The 16,898-nt window shown below is 43.7% G+C and overlaps 1 protein-coding gene across 3 annotated transcripts in view; it reads left to right on the top strand.

Moving 5' to 3' along the window:
* LOC110119337 overlaps positions 1-10,026 on the top strand; it is a 44,202-nt gene extending 34,176 nt beyond the window's left edge. Inside the window, exons 1-4 of one of the 3 annotated variants that reach the window (XR_007224289.1) lie at positions 1,040-1,310; positions 1,391-1,546; positions 9,482-9,724; positions 9,799-10,026. Coding sequence is in view for 1 of the 3 variants with exons in the window: in XM_048406475.1 (XP_048262432.1) it covers positions 1,391-1,546; positions 3,133-3,145 (169 nt within the window). In the remaining 2 variants the exon portion in view is untranslated. Of the gene's footprint in view, positions 1-1,039; positions 1,311-1,390; positions 1,547-3,132; positions 3,233-9,481; positions 9,725-9,798 lie in introns of those variants that run through there. The other 2 variants (XR_007224290.1, XM_048406475.1) reach the window with 2 other exon arrangements.
* The last annotated feature ends 6,872 nt before the right edge of the window (positions 10,027-16,898 follow it).

Below are 16,898 nucleotides of genomic sequence, written 5' to 3'. Positions count from 1 at the left end.
GGTTAATAGTTGAGTTACGGCTCAACTTCCTTTCCTTTTATAATCAAAGTCTCAAGTTTACGTGACAGAAGCGTCGGCAGATAGATTCGAACACATACACGTAAACATTATCGTGATGCAGTATTCGCAAGGCTATCGATATTGTCTAACGTGTATCGACCGTTTCTCGCATTGATCCGAAGCAATACCCATAGCCGATAAGGAAACATCAACCGTTGCTTCAGCTCTCCGTTCAACATAAATAGCTCGTTTTGGCATACCATCCAAAATAACTACCGATCAAGGACGCCAATTCGAGTCACAATAGTCAAAAATTCGAGTCAATTTATAGTAAATTTACGAAAGCTATACGATTCCTGTTATTTTTAAGGAATACGACCGATAGTTGAAGGCGGTAATCAAACGCCACGATATGAGCAACTGGGTTGAAATTTTACCGATCGTACTATTAGGAATTTGAATAGCCATTAAGAAGGACCTGAACGCAATGGTTGCTGAAATGATCCACGGTGTAGGAATACGATTGCCAGGGGAATTTTTCGTACCTCCGAATACGCGAATCGAAGAAATAAAGCCGCAACCGATCACTCGACATAGTACGAAAAACGTGTTCATTTTCCGTGAACTCGCAACGTCACCCTATATATTGCTGCGTAACGACGTTGTCCACAGTTCCCCACAAACACCTTACGACAGGTCATACAAGGTGATACAGCGCGGAGAAAAGAATTTCATCATAAAAATAAATAAAAGAAACGTAACAGTCTCCAGAGACCCCGTTAGAACCCGTGTTCCTTGTAGATGACAATATCGAACAACAAAGCGTCATAATAATACCGTTTAGACATCAAATGCGGGCAGGAAAATTCGATTTCCTGATACGCTACAAGCAAATTTCGGATAAGCGCTATAGTTCGTTGGGTTTGGGAATTACCCACGAAATTTGTAAACTAACTACAAAAAAAAAAAAAAAAAAAAAAAATGTTATCACTAGTAAGGAGATGATGTAGCGGCACATAAGTCATAGGACCATCCAAATCGAGAGTGAATTATGTGGTTGTCTTGCCTGGCAGTATCGACATCGTTACTATGTACAAAATTTAAAAGTAAATAAACTCCGGACAAAGCAATATCGTCCCTACCTGGAATCGTCAACCAGAGTCGAGGTCAACCTTTCCGGTAGTCCCCGACCAGTATAAATAAACGAACATGCTCTCTAGGACGATCATTTTCTGGTATCCTTACAGCGAGTAGCATTGAGCGAGCAACGATTCAGGCGTATTATACCAACTCTGTATTCTATATTTAGAGTAATCTTTAAATATATCTGACTATCGCAAGTATTAGTTCATCTCGTCATTAAATAAATTAACACGTTTGATACGAACAGCAAGCTGGCCGAAGAAAAATCCAAGAGGTCGGGACGCGACGAAGCTTCCTGTGCGGAAACAAAAATCACTAAAGTGCGAACTGCCCAACGAAAAGCAAAGTTGCCAGGTGTTTCAAATGCCAGGAGTACGGACACATCGCATCGCAATTTAACAATGTAAGTCCCTTAAAAATGCATGTAGTGTGTCGCAGTCGTTACAGATAAAGCGTCGTAGAGACGTTAAGATCGGAGATTGCAATTTGACCGCGTTGATAGACACCGGTAGCGATCAGTGCGAGCGGATCAATACGTAAAAATAAGAGCGTCCAAATTAGTAAAGTCGAAGTTGATAATCGGATTAAAAGGTGGTCAGAGAACGGAATAAGATTTTGCAAGCCCGATCGTAGTCGAAAAAGGAAACGGATCTCTTTCTGTTCCTATCGGAGAAAGTAGGAAAGAATATACGGCAGTTGTAATTCGCACGAGTCCTTCTTGTCTAGAAGACACCGTTGTTATAAACAAAAATTTATTAGATTTTTCTTTTTTTTTAATTTACACTACAATTTGTCCATCTGGACATTTGGTAAATTTTTCTAACTTAATTGCTAAATAACATGTGAATGACTAGCCCCAGTGGGATACCATCTTCGAGTTTGACTATTTTATTTCTTTAATGAAGTCAGTAGTTTCTTTTTAGTCTTCTTTCTATGAAAGTTTTTCTCGTTTTAGTAGCCAGCTGGATGTGTTGCCGTCCTTCGCTTCTATTTTTCTGCGTACCTGCCAATTTCTTGTTTGACCGTTGGTATTTTTAAGTCTGCGTATATCCTCGTTTCACATACCATGGGGCGTTAAATATTGTTCTCAGTATCTTCGATTGTAGCGACTCTATTTATGTGGCTCATTGCTGCTGCCCCCATAGTGGTATTCCGTACGTCCAGATTGGTTTTATGATCGTTTTATATATTTTTAATTTATTAATTGCTTAATTTGGATTTTCGACTTGTTAGCCAATGCATTTGTCTCCTTGTCTATTATTGATTTAGTATGCTGTTTCCATGTGAGTTGTGTATCTAAGTGGAGTCCTAGGTATTTGACTTGCTTTGTTTGTGTTATATGCGTGCCGTTCAGAAGGATGTTTGGTTGTATCTGCTTTCGCAGCGTGAATGTAATATGGTTGCATTTATTGGGATTTGCTTTTATTTGTTTCTCTTGTAACCACTTTTCTATTTTTGTGATATGTTCTTGTAGTAATTTGACTGCCGTTTCTGAGTTAGTATGCCTGACTAGTATAACTGTGTCGTCCGCGAATGTCAGTACTGCGCTATTGGTAGTTGTTGGTATGTTTGCCGTGTATAATGTGTATAGTATTGGGCCTAGGACGCTTCCTTGCGGTACCCCTGCCTTGATGTCTTTAACTTCAGAATGTGTGTCCTTGATTTTTGTTACGAAGGTTCTGCTGCTTAGGTAGGATTTTATTAATTGGTGTATTTGCTCCGGGAATTGTTTCCTAATTGTTTGTAGTAGGCTTTCATGGTTAATTTTGTCAAATGCTTTCTCTATGTCCATAAAGAGGGCTGTGCAGTATTCCTTGTTTTCTAGTACTGTTATTATTTCGTTGATAAGCCTGTGCATTTGCTCTATCGTGAAGTGTTTGATTCTGAATCCAAATTAGTGTTTCGGTATTAGTTTTTTTTATCTCTATTATTGTTTTTATCCGGTAATATATTATTATTGAGATATGTATAATTTTTGTGCTGGACTAGGTCGAATGCGTAGTGGAGATATTTGTTTGAGGATATCAGTGTGTGGAGATATGTGTGTGCGCGGCGACTGAAAAACAGATGAATGTAAACAGTTTGGTCGGTTAACAGTCTATGAAAGGTCGGGTATGGAAGAAAGTGCTAAGACGCGTGCAAGTATGTATCGATGAATATTCTAGAAGTCGTTTATAAAATAAATATGTGTCTACGTTAATAGTAATGCCCAGTGTAAATTTAATGTTTCCATAACAATATTTCGACCATCAAGATCCACAATTCTCTACAATTATTTTTTCCACTATTTTGGGAAATACTGGAAGCAGTGATATTGGTCTGTAAGATGCAGTTTGGTGTGGGTCCTTGCCTGGTTTAGGTAACATTTTGATCTGTGCTAATATCCATGGTTTAGGGAAGTATTGAATTCTTAGAATTGCATTGAATATTATTGTCATTAGTCTTATTGCTTTTGGCGGAAGGTTTTTCAAGATTTTGCCATTGATTAAGTCGATTCCTGGTGCTTTGTTGTTTTTCGTTTTATCGATTATGTTTCTAATTTCTTGTGCTGTTGTTCTAGGTATGGTGTATTACCATACTTGTCGGTTGTGATAATAGTGGTTTGCGCATCCTCCTCCGTATGACTTTTGAGGTTGCTGTTGTTGATAATGTGTGGTGTGAATGTGTTGCAGAGGTGGTTGGAGAATTCTTCAGCTTGTTCTTCGTTGCTTCTTGCCCATGTGTTTCCATAGGGAGTAGTTGGTGTTCTCGTGTGTAGAGAGTGTCCCTATGAACTTTGCTAATTCATTATTGTTCTGCTCTTTTATTTTGTTTTTTATTTCCTTTGCAAGTTTGTTTAGGTGTTTTTTGTTTTCTCGAGTTCTGTGTTTTTGCCATCTTGTTTTCGCTTTTCTTTTTTCTCTAATTTTGTCGAGTATTTCTTGCGAAAATGTTATTGTTCGTCTGCTGGTTGATTCGGGTGTAGTGATTGTCCTTGCTGCTTCTTAGATAGTTGCTGTCAATGTTGCTACTGCCTGTTCTATTTTTTTTTTTTTTTTTTTTTTTTTTGCGTGGGGAGGGGAAAATGCTATTACGCATGCCCAGTGACCCGCATCACTGGGTTATGTGGGAGTCGGTCGGATGTCGTTGCCATACCCACTAAAAACCCCTCCTCCTTCTTCCTCCGCTTAGAGGGCAGACAACCCCGGTAAAACCTGTCGGCAGTCATCAGGGTTGTCCTTTCGTGCCCCGTTGTATCTACTTCTTCGGGCAGTTACTGCTCATGTCGTCCTCTCAGCCAGTTCAGAATACTGGGCTGGTCTCCTTCTGCGGTTTTCCGTTGTTTCATGTTCTTGCCCTCATTCCTCCGCGTAGTTGTTGTTTCGCTCGTTCTCCTCCTTGCCTCTTCCCAGGCCCTCGCTGTCACCCTCCTGTGACACATGACGGTCTTGCAGAATTGCCTGAATTTATTCCAGCTCTCGTCCTTGGCGGTCACCGTGGCGATCAGATTGCCCACGTCTATCTTCCCGCCCAGAGCGTTCTCCAGCTCGATCCTTCTGTCCGTCCACTTCGGGCACGCGAAGAGGGCGTGCTCTGCATCGTCGTTCGGGTCTCCACAGTCGAGACAGTTGCTGTCGCTGTCCCCGCCAATCCTTTTCCTATAGACACCGAAGCTCCCATGCCCGGTTAGCAGCTGCATGGTGTGGTGATCGATGTCCATCTTCTTTTTGGTAAATAGCAGCGCACTCGGTATTAGCTTCTTTGTGATATTTTCCTTTTTGTAGTTGTTCCACTCCTTCTGCCAGTCCTCTTGGGCCTTCTTGCGAATCGCCTCCAGTTCCTCCTTCAGCTTGGAGCCGTCATCCGTGCCAATCCTGGACCCATGGATCTTGTTCCTCTCGTAGGTCTCTCCGAGCATCTTTATCTTTATGTAAATCGGGAGATTCCCGGTCAGCACGCAAAGTGCCGCGTGGGAGACGGTACGGTATGCCGTCGTTGTTATGCACAGGGCCGTTCGTTGTGCTCGTTTCAGCTTTTTCCTGTTCTTATCGGTATTCGCTGCTCTAGCCCACACCGGTGCTCCGTAAGTTACGATGGACTCCCACACATTGTAGTAGAGCCTACGAGCCAGGCTGGGCGGCCCGTTGATGTTGGGTAGAATTCCCCTAAGGGCTCCTATTAACTTGTCGGCTCTGTTACACACCATCTCGATATGCGCACCGAACCTCCGACTGGAGTCGATGACGACTCCGAGATACGATCTGATGCGATCGACCGTTTCGATGTCCGAGGAGCCCAACCTGAGTTTCACCACTCTCGGCACTCGCAAGCTTGTGATGAGCATGACCTCCGTCTTTTCCCTCACCAGGGTGAGCCCGACACTCGTGCACCAATCGTTGGCGATCCTTAGCATCGTATTGACCTTGATGGAGGCATCTTCGCTCCTCCCGACGGAACATGTGATGGCCAGATCATCCGCGAAGGCGGTTGCTCTGACCATTGGCATGTTGTCGAGTCTCTCGAGCAACCGGTCGTATACCAAGTTCCACAGGAATGGTCCGAGGATGGATCCCTGCGGAACTCCCGCCGCCACCTCGTGCTCCACTGTGCCGTGCTGGTTGCTCACGATGATCCTCCTTCCGGATAGGTAACTGCCGATTAGTCTTTTGTCCTTCCATGGCAGCTTCCTCTTGTCAAATTCCTCGTATATGCTCTTCCAGCTGAGCGAATTGAAGGCATTGCTAATATCCAGGGTCATCATCACGCATATTACCTTCTTCTGTTTGCAGATGTTGGCAAACTTCATCACCTGCGTGATGGCATCTACTGTGCTCCTCTTCTTTCTGAAGCCATATTGCCTCCGATGGAACGGGTCCGTCCCGATGCATCTCTCGATGATCCTCTTAAAGCATTTTTCCCAGATCTTGCTCATGGTTGGGAGTATGCTTATCGGCCGGTACGCGTTAGGGAGACTGGGATCCTTTCCCGGTTTCCTTAGCAGTATTACTCTGGCCGTCTTCCAGCAGTCTGGGATCCTTCCTGATTCGGTGATGCCGTTGAACGCCCTTGTCACGAGCTCGCTCCTGCGATTCGCTACCAGCTTCGCGATCTCGCCCGGCACGCCATCGACTCCTGCAGCCTTCTTGGAGTTCATTCTTCCGGTGGCATCGACGACATCGCTTTCGCCGATGGTGACGCTGAGGCTAATATCTCCTTCTTCTTCGGTCTTTGCCTCTTCGCGGCCCTCATAATGGGGGGGTCCGTGTCCCAGGGTGAATAGCCTCCGTAGGACTGCCTTCACCATGTCGATGGGCATGTCGTTTGTTGGTCCCTTGCTTTTACATTTCTTCATGACCGTGCGATAGGGTTTACCCCAAGGGTCGCTCTCCAGTATCTTGCAGTATTCTGCCCAAACTGTTTTTTTGCTACAGGCGATCTCCTTTTTTAACTGCCTACGGATCTCCTTGTAGGCGTTGACGAGGGGCTCGGTGTTGCCGGCATTCTTCTTTCTTTCTCTCGTCACCTTCCTGAGCGCTTTGTGCGCCTGCGCTCTCAGTTCCGCGATCATCGGGTTCCACCAGTAGTTCGCGTACTTGCGGCTCGCCGCACCGTTCGACTTCCTTAGCATCCCTTCGCACGTACCTTCTATGCTCTTTTGCAAGGGCTCGGCCCCATCCTCACCGCTAGCCGCGTTGAGGTCCTCCTTCTTCAGTGTGTCGTCGAATCTGCTCAGGAACTCCTCCGGCGACATGTCCTTGGTCACGTACCTGTAGAACTTCGATACGGTTCGGGTCCTCCTCGTCTTAAACCTGTGGAGCACGTACAGATGGTCCGAGGCCGAGTATTTGTCCAAGACCGCGCTTCCGGCGTGTATCTCGCTGACCTTGTTGGATACGCTTATTATGTCAGGGAAGCTCGTCTTCCCGTTCATGAAGAAGGTGTACTTTTCCTTGAGCCTCAATGGAAACACCCGGTGGGCGCTTAGTGCCTCCATTAAGACTCTCCCTCTCTTGTCTGTGGTCGATCCTCCCCAACAGGTTGACTTTGCGTTGAAGTCTCCGGCCACGACGACCTTGTCGTGTCTTCTAGCAACGCTCTTCGTCATAGCAGACAGCGTGTCTATGTATTTGCAGTATGCTGGCTTATTTATGTTGGGCGAACAGTATCCGCCGAAGCAGAAGACGTCGCCAACACGGACGCCCACTATCCCGTCGCTCTTGACCTCCGTTGTTTCATCAGGCAGCTTGCCATTGAGGAGTGTGACCCATATCGAGGCGTCTCCTTTGGTGTCATTAAACCAGTGCGGTAGCTGCCTGTTCGGCTCGGAAATTATTATTATATCCGGCCTAAGTTCGATCGCGCATTGGTGCATCATGTCCTGCGCCAGCTTGCATCTGTTGAGGTTTATCTGCAGTATCCTCATTTACTCGCTTTCAACCGCCTTCTATATTCTGGACAAGCCAGGGATCCGGTTACGTGGTCAAATTTCACTCCTTTCTCCTTGCTGCAGATGGAGCAGCAGGGTGCGTTGACGCAGGCAGCTATCGTGTGGTCTTTGGCTCCGCACTTCCTGCAAATCTCCTTTCCAGGGCTTATCGCCGTGCACTTGTTCGCGATATGCCCAAACATGTGACATCTGAAGCATTTTACCACATTGGGTAGTGCCTTTATCGAGGCTATCGTCAAGCCGGTTCTGATCTTCCGGCTCGCCCCCTCTTTGGCCAGATAGGCTTTCGGCATCGTCACTATTGCCGATTGGGTGCCCCACGGCGCCATTTTTAGGGTCTTTACTTCGACCTCAGTGATGTCGCTTACGCCCAGTTGCTCTACTATCTCCCTGGCTAGTTCTTCCTTGCCTACGAGCGGGTCTATATCCCTGATCTCTACGGAGGTCTTGTCGCGCATTGGTAGCGCTCTCACCTTGCCTCTTAGCGCCGTGTTCATATCCGCCGCGGTCTTTTTGGCGTTGCTACCTGCTTTCAGCTCGATCAGGATGTCACCTGTTCTGGTCCTCCTAATCCCACAGCTCTCTTTTAGGGTTTCCCTTGCCCCCATCAAGTCTTTGTAGACCTGGATCCACTCCTTGTCCTGCCCTACTTTGACGAGGATGGCTTCGGGTCTGTTACGTATCCTCTTCGGTCCCTCCGGCCTCTTTGGCTTGTCCAATGCCGCCCTTCCTGCGTTCGCCTTCCTGACCACCGTCGGGGTGTCCGTTCCTTTTCCTCTCCTTCCGCGGACAGGGATCCAGTCTTCCTTTACATCGCTGTCCGTGCATTCCGTAGTCGCTTTTACCGAGCTGTTGCCGGCACAGGCTCCTGCGTAGGAGGCCTCCACGGTCGTTGGTCTCTTTCTCTTGGTGTCGCCCTTCCCCTCGACGGGCGATATCTCCTTCCTTTTTCCTTCCTTCTCCTCAGTCCTCCCCGGAGGGGTGGTCATGCTGGTGGCCGTGACTGTCCTCGCGTTCCTCTTGAGCCTCATCTCGTCCAACATCGAGTGGAGCTTGATCGCTTTGATCGGCCGTTGCTCTGTTCGCCATTGCCTTCCTCCTGAGACATTCCCTTGGTGCCGCCGTTGTCTTGCACGCGCTCCCCTCCACTGGGGACTTTCTCATATATCTGGTGATCTTGTCACCTCTGAAGATCTTTTCCTTGGCGATTCGGGTACTGCCTGTTCTATGTGTTCAGGAGTTTTCAACGGGATGTTGCAGTTTTTTCTGTTTTCTATTATTTCTTTGAAAGTTTGCCATTTGGTGGTTTTATTGCAGTGTATCTGGTTTGCTATAAAGTATTGGTTTGTTTCTGTATTCAATTATTATGGGTGTATGATCGGAGCTAAGCTCGAGGTTGGATGTTATTTTTAGTTTGTTTGTGTTTAGTCCCCTTGTAACTGTAAAGTCAAGTAGGTCTGGTATTTTGTTCAGGTCAGTCGGCCAGTATGTCGGTCTTCCTGTGGATAACATATTGAGGTTATTATTTCTAAGGTATTTTTCCAGAGTTCTGCCCCGAGATGTAGTAATTCTTGATCCTCATAGCGTGTGCTTTGAGTTGTAGTCTCCCGCTGCGATGTACTTGTCCCCTAAGTGTTGGAAGTATTCTTCCCACATTTGTGATGTTATTTTGTGTCGCGGAAGTACATATGCTACTGACAACTGAAAGTCTTACGCGAATGTCAGCATTTTGCTGTTGCTAGATGTCGGTATGTCGAACGCGTATAATGTATATAATATTGAGCCTAAGACGCTTTATTAGATGAATCGATTGTTAGGCATTTTGAGTGGGCTTCCGTTACGATACTGACAGCACATCTGTCTTTTTTGGGAAATTGTAAATTCTTACTTCACAAGTTGTAAAATTTACAGTGCGTCAAGAGGGTAATTGCAACCCGGAGTGCTCGATGGGTCTAAAGCAAAACATCAATGCCAGATGAAATACACTCACGACGGTAAGATAGTTGCAAAACTGGATGGAAATAGATTCCTCCCTCAAAGGAAATATGGACAGAAAAACACCTCCTGGGAAGATGCGGCAGTGAAACGTCGAGAGGTTTCTTAGTATCTTTGAGCGGAAATTTCGAAGATGAACGGACGTCCTCGACCGTACCCGTAAGTAACGAACTCCACCAGTGACGAAAATGTACGCAACGCTTGTCAATAGCCTGCAATATGATAATCCACAGAGATCGTGATCGAATGTGGAACTGGAAAATCCCGAGGATGTCCATTCTAGAAGCAAAATGAAGAAATCCGAGAACCATGGCGTCTCCATAGAAAGGCAAGAAGCTGTTGGATCTTTCTACGTGGTTTTGAAGATGGACGTAAATGGAGTGGAATGGAACGATTGAAAAGCGAAAATGAAGCAAACTATTAGAAAATTTATATAAATGAAAATAAATAATATCACTATAGTTGTTCGGCCGTGTTTGCGAGCAGACGCATTCGCGGTACAAGGCGTCAACGAGAGTCGTAAATTCTTGTCTCCATACGATAATCGGCGCACTTTCTTTACTTCCAGCAACTTTTAAAAACTAGAAAGTGTGTTTTGACCGAAGAGTTGTTAACAAGAGAAGTTCGGCGACGGTGATGACGAGGAGGAAGACTATTGATGGGTGTACCTCTGGAGCACGAGACAAGCGGATTTGTTTATTGCAATCTTCGATAAGCAAGCGAGGACAACGGTCATTGCTGCCAATTGGGTGAAGAAAGAACTGGTGGATAAAGATGGGATGGGGCACTTATCCCGTGTTTTACCGTGGCGAGTAATAAGGAGCGTAAGTAAAAATCTAAATCTGAGGACGGCAATAGATTACCGCGGATCCGAGTATGTTTGAAAAGTTGTTGACCACCTTGACTAAAGGATGGATGAGGATATATTCTGGGGTCACAGGACCTAACAATAGTATTTAAAATAATTTAAAGTATACGCTTCTTGATTTTTATTACATATATTTATAGATCAGGTATATCAATCTCCATTATATGATTGTTTGCCTTTCTTCCTTCCTTCATTAATTGCTTTCATCTTTTGAATTCATTCTCAAATTTAATTTTCCGGTTTCGTTGGTAACATACCAGGGTGCATTTATTAGGGATCTTGGCGTTTTCGATTGAAAGCGTTGGAGTATTTCAATGTTGCAATTACTTGCTGTTCCCCATAGTTGGATTCCGTATGTCCAGACAGGTTTTATTACGGTCTTATAGAGCGTAATTTTGTTCTGCATGCTTAGGTTGGAGCGACGGCCAATGAGCCAGTAAAATTTTTTGAGTTCGTCCCTGAGTTGCTTCGATTTGTCTGTGATGTATTGTTTCCACGTTAATCTCCTGTCCAGAGTCATTCCCAGGTATCTGACTGTATCCTTGTTAGGAATTGATATATTGTTAATGATGACCTGGGGACAGGTTTGTCTTCGCAGCGTGAATATTGCATGGGTGGATTTGTTTTCATTAATTTTGAAGCTCCATATATGAAACCACATCTCCATAAGGTCCAGACATGGCTGGAGAGTGGATGAAGCAATTATCGGGTCTGCGTGGGAAGCTAATAGCGCTGTGTCGTCAGCAAATGTTGCTAGTTATTTCTGTTGATATTGGTAAATCGGCAGTGTAGATGGAGAACAGCAGGGGTCCGAAGACACTACCTTGTGGTATGCCAGCTTCTATTGGGAATGTTGTGGTAGTGGCGTCTAAGTATTTAACGATGAATTGTCTTTTGGTTAGGTAGGACTTTACGATGGAGTAGCAGGTGTGTGGTAGAATTTTTTTAAGTTTGTATAGAAGCCCTTCATGCCATATTTTGCCGAATGCCTGTTGAATGTCAAGGAATGCCGTTGAGCAATATTTTTCCATTTCTAGGCTTTGGTTGGTATTGTGCGTTATGAGATGGATTTGCTCTATTGTGGAATGTTGCTTCCGAAAACCGGATCTGGCAGTGTTTTCAAATCCTCTAGGAGTGGAAGGAGTCGAATCGTTAACATCTTCTCGAATAGTTTTGACAAAGTAGGTAGAAGACTAATTGGGCGATAGGAGCTAGTTTCATATATTGGTTATATTGGTTTCATATATTGGGTTTAGGAATGAGAGTAATCAGTGATATTTTTCAGGCCTTGGAATAGTATTCAAGGTGAAGAATTGCGTTAAAAATTGATGCGATGAGTGCAATCCCTTTCATGGGAAGTTCCTTGACTGCTTTATTGCATATTAGGTCATTTAGGCGACGGATTAATTTCTATAGAAGTGAAGGATTCAATAGGAGGAGACATTTGGAAGGGAGTGTGCAGGTATTCGGTGATATCGGCGGCAATTTTGGAAGAATAGGATTTAAATACGTTATATAGATGTTTAGCAGATAGGTTGGCTTTTTTTATAGGGCTACGCGCCCATCCACCTTGCGGACGGCGGATTGGAGGGATTACTTGCGGGGGGCGCGTGAGTTGCCTGGAAGACTTCCATAGCGAGTAGTTGAAGTCAGCTGGAGTCAGCTGGGGACAAATTGCCGAGATATTTCTGAAAACGGTAATTTTTTTATTTTTTGATGATTTTTGTTAACTTCCTAGTTGCGCCGTTGAGTTTGTGTTTGTCATCCGGTGTTTTATGGGTCTGCCATACTCTTCTTAATCTACGTTTTTCTGCGATTTTTTTTAATATGTAATAGGGATGTTCATGGTTGCTGATAGAAATCTTAGTAGGTGTAGAGAAGCGGTATAGCGTTTATTATGCTCGTGTTTAAGTATTCTGTGACTGTTTCGATATCTTCATTTGTTTTTAGTGAAATTAAGGCTGAAGTTGAACGATTAAAGACTTCTCTAAAGAGCTGCCAGTTGGTGAGTTGGTTATGAATGAAGCCATTAGGTGGATTCTCGATTATTGTTGAACTGACTGTTGCTATAACGGGGGAATGTTCAGAAGAGAGTTCCGCCGAGGAGTTGATTTGGACATATCTTGGTGAGATACTTTTAGTTATGAAGAAGTCAAGTAGATCAGGTATTTTATTAGTGTCAGTGGGCCAGTATGTGGGTTCATATGTGGCTCGGTAATTGAGATTGTTGGTGATTATGCTATTCAAGAGGTTTTTGCCCCTTACTCTGATAAATCTGCTGCCCCATTGAATATGTTTGGTTCTATAGTCTCCTCCAGCTATGAATCTATTGCCCAGTGCGTCAAGGAAGTAAACAAAGTCTCCTTTAGCAATGGAGTGCCTGGGAGGGCAATATACTGCTGAAGTGGTGATTGTACCATGGCAGCCTTCTATTGCTATGTTTGGAGCTTGGAGGTAGTCTTTCTGGAATGATGGAAGCTCGTAATGCTTAATGCTGGATTTGATAATGATTCCGGTGCCGCCGTGGGCCTTTCCATTGGGATGTGAGGTATGGTAGAAGTTGTAGCCGTGTATTTTGAGGTAGTTTTTGTCGGTGAAGTGGGTTTCAGATATCAGCATTACGTCGATTTGCTGTTGTTTTAAGAATAGTTCTAGTTCAAACTTTTGCTGAGTTACACCGTTGGCGTTCCACAGAGCTATACGCATTGGTTTTATTTTGCTTCTGTGCGTATTAGTTTGTCCATGAAGAGTGTGAGTAGTGGACAGCAAGTTGTTAATTTGCTCAGTTTGCTTCTCGGTAAGATTTTCGAGTCTGGTGAAGTTGTCTGTGTTTTGTGGGGTGGGAACACTATTTTCTGAGTGTCCACTGTGGGTTTTCGAGTTGTTTATGTTTCCTTGTGCTGCCTGGGCATAGGACATTGATGGTGAGGTGAATTTTTGGGGTCTAGGTTCTTGTTTGGTTATTTCTTTCTGTCTCAATTTTGGATACCTGTTGTTGTGTAGTGTTTTATAGGCTGAGCATCCTTTGTAGTTCGCAGGATGCTCTCCTTGACAGTGGATGCACTTCGCGGGGGTTTCTGGGGATTTAGTGCATTGGTCAGTGGGGTCACTACCTGCACATTTTACGCACCGGAAATTATGGTTGCAGTATTTCTACGTGTGGCCGTACCTTTGACACCTTTTGCATTGTGCTATCTCTTTCTTTACAAGAGATGGTTCGATCTTCACTATGGAGTTCATCAGCCGGTTGACGTTGTAGATTTCTTTGTTATTTTCTTTTTGCTTTATATTGTTTGCATTGTTATGTATTGTTTGCAAAGGGAGATGTATTGACCCTTTGCCACGAGGGAGGAAGAACGACGGTGTTATAACTTAGCTCCGGAGAGCCTGTTTGGAATGTTTGGGCCATCATCGAGCTAGTTAATTCAATATGAAAAAACTAGTCGAGAGGCTGTGTGAACACTTAGCTAGGTTTGTTGGATTCGCTTTCGACAGATGGGCGTCACGTGTAGTTTTGTGAACTTCACAGGACACTGGACACACGTCTGCACGCTTCGGCACTCACCAGCAAACTGCCGTGAACAGGGATCCTTTGGATTTCTAGCCGTATACAATATTCACTTCGCCACCGTAGTCATGGTGACATTTCTATTCCACAATTCATACTTAAGATTGCAAACCCCTACATTGCTAGCAATTGCGTTGAAACATTAAAAATCTTGGTGTAGGTTCTAACAAAAGTGTGCTTCAGACTTAAAAATTCGGTGATGCAACTGGATTAAAACTTTTTTCATATCGAAGCTACCCTTTACAATACACAGATTTTCTTTTTTTATTACAAAATAAAACTAAAGGCATGATGTTCGATATTCGAGGATTGAAACGCGATCGTAGAAACCTGCCCTTCCTAATCTTCCCTGCTTGGTAATAATGCCACCAATAAAGTCAAAATGTTATAAATGACTTTCCCTTCTAGTTTTTGTCATTATGCAACAGCTGTATTAATAGTTACATACATATTATTAATTCCGCTTCTTTCCTTTGTACCATGCTTTTTGTCTAACCGTCCTCTTTCGAGTTACTTCAGACCTAATCTTATTTTCCTTTCGCTCACAAAGTAAAATTTTAGTAAAAAAAAAGAAGTATTATAGGTACTACGGCAAAATTAGAGACTACGGCGGGCCTGTACTGCCGCTTCGATGGCTTAGGTAGGAAAGTACGGGCCCTTGGTGCATAGTATACGGCTATTCCACCCAGAGGACTGTGCTTACCGTTATTTACAGTAACCCGACACCGGAATTCCTTCTTCTGTGCTTCCTGGAGGCCAGACCAACGCCAGCGTTATTTTGCGGACGTCTATGTTCCACTCTCCGGGTGTTAGTGCTGTTGTCCGAGGGAGGGGTTAGTATAAATGTATCTTAATTCCATGGTTAGTAATATTGTTAATTGACTAATTTCTATTTGTATTCTATTACATGGCAGTTAGAAGTGCATTCTAACTGCTATCACAGCTTGTTGACGATGAGCTTCGAGTGGCACATCTTCTGCCCGACTTTGACCGCTGACGGCTTCATTGTTTTCGTCGGTGTTAGGCCTTCCCCTCCAGCCTCGGACGAAGCCCATTAGTTGGAATTCTGTAAACCAAGAAAATTACAATTAGCATTTGAACACGGGTACCTTCGATTTGTAGCCTTATACTATATGCACGTTGCCTCCGTAGTCATATAATATTTATATTCTAGTACTCATACTTAAGGTTACAAGTGTCTGGTCTACATTGCTTGGATTCCCGTTGAAACATTAAAACTGTAGTTGTTCGTTGAAAGCGTGATTCAGATTTAAAAATGGGGTTATTAAATTAAATTAAACCTTGTTTCGTATCGAAGCCTCGCATTGCTATACAATTTTACTTTTTTTTATTAGAAAATCAGACAAAAAGCATGTCTTACGATAATCGAGGATTGAAACGCGGCCGTAGAATCCTGCCCTTTCTAATCTTTCCTGCTTGTTAATAATGTCACCAATATAGTCAAAATTTGATTTCACTAGATATCAAAATATCTACTAAAGCACCTGAAAACATGAGTAAGTCGCACAATTTCCAAAAACTGAAACACGTGGTTGTAGAAATCTTTCCCTTTCCAAATTTTCCTGCTGGTTACCAGCACGGTATGGTGCAGGTATTCACAATGATGATTCAAATGATGTTTTCTATCTTGCACTGTTATCTGCATCGCAAAACGATAGCAAAATAGTGAAACAATACGTTTCCTAGAGTGTGTGATAGTTGCCGCGCGGTTGCAGATGGTTTGAAAGAGCTCGTTAATTCGCTATCCCGCCGCGATTTCCGGCAGCGCTCCATGATTCCTGCGTTCGATCACGTCCACGCGATATGCCTACATCAGCGTTCCTTTGTAATTAAGCTATTCTTTCGATTGGATAGATAATAATTAGAAATAGTACACGTAAATCTGTTCATCACAACTATGATGTTGGGTCGTCTGATCCGTTCGATTTCTTCTATTTCTTCATCACGACGTTACCGTTAACGATAAAATTGATCATGTAAAAGCGGAAACGGTATCGTGGTTAATTGCGGTTCAGCCAACCATGGGATAGTTTACGATTAATAAATCGCTGCACCGTACAACGCTGCTGGAAATTGGATGGTTTGAAACGAAATCCTTAACGATCCTTGAAGCTCTGGTAATGCGTGCCACCCAATGAGATTTTCGGTATGTTGAGAATCGATGCAGAAGGGATGTGACATGGTTGGGATTTCATAGTAATAATATTCTATTATTTGCGTCCTGTATTCAGAGCTTCCCATGATTTTTCGTTTTCCATGAGTAATGTTACGTCATGTGACCCTATCATATAATATAATGCATTCCGCAGTCAGGATGGTGAACAGGTGCTCAAATGTACTTGTTCGGGCCCGCAATAATGCTAAGGAATTGATAATTACCGTTCTGAGATTTGGATTTTTACTTATTATCGAGGTCCTTAATTTATATAATGCATGTTTCAAGTCGAAACACACCTTGAGATTATTGTTCATTGCGGTAAAACATGGGAAAAGCGAGTTTTCTCGTGTTGGATATTCGAGGAGGAATTCTATCCACGAGCAACCGTTAGTGGAGGGCGGACAGCACCCATCACTAGCTTTCTTCATAGACCTCAGCATCACCGGACATTACGATCGGAAGACCTTAAGATGCTACTAACTCATCGAATCCAAGAAACCTTAATTTGCGTGCAATTATTGGCTCTAAACGCTTCTCAATTTTTCTCGCAGCACTACGCGCAGACACTCAAGTCTCGAAAGTTGTTGGAAATAAACAGTATATTTAAACTGCTAATTTAGTGTTACGATCATTCAAACCACTCCTATTATCTTAACCGAAATATGAAATCGACTGATTAGTGCCGTCGCGATACAGATCTGATTCAATATAAATAAAT

The sequence above is a fragment of the Bombus terrestris genome, chromosome 6, assembly GCF_910591885.1.
Source record: "Bombus terrestris chromosome 6, iyBomTerr1.2, whole genome shotgun sequence".
NCBI classification, from domain to species: Eukaryota; Metazoa; Arthropoda; class Insecta; order Hymenoptera; family Apidae; genus Bombus; species Bombus terrestris.
The sequence above is the reverse complement of the archived record's forward strand: the minus strand, read 5'-3'. Positions and strand labels throughout refer to the sequence as shown.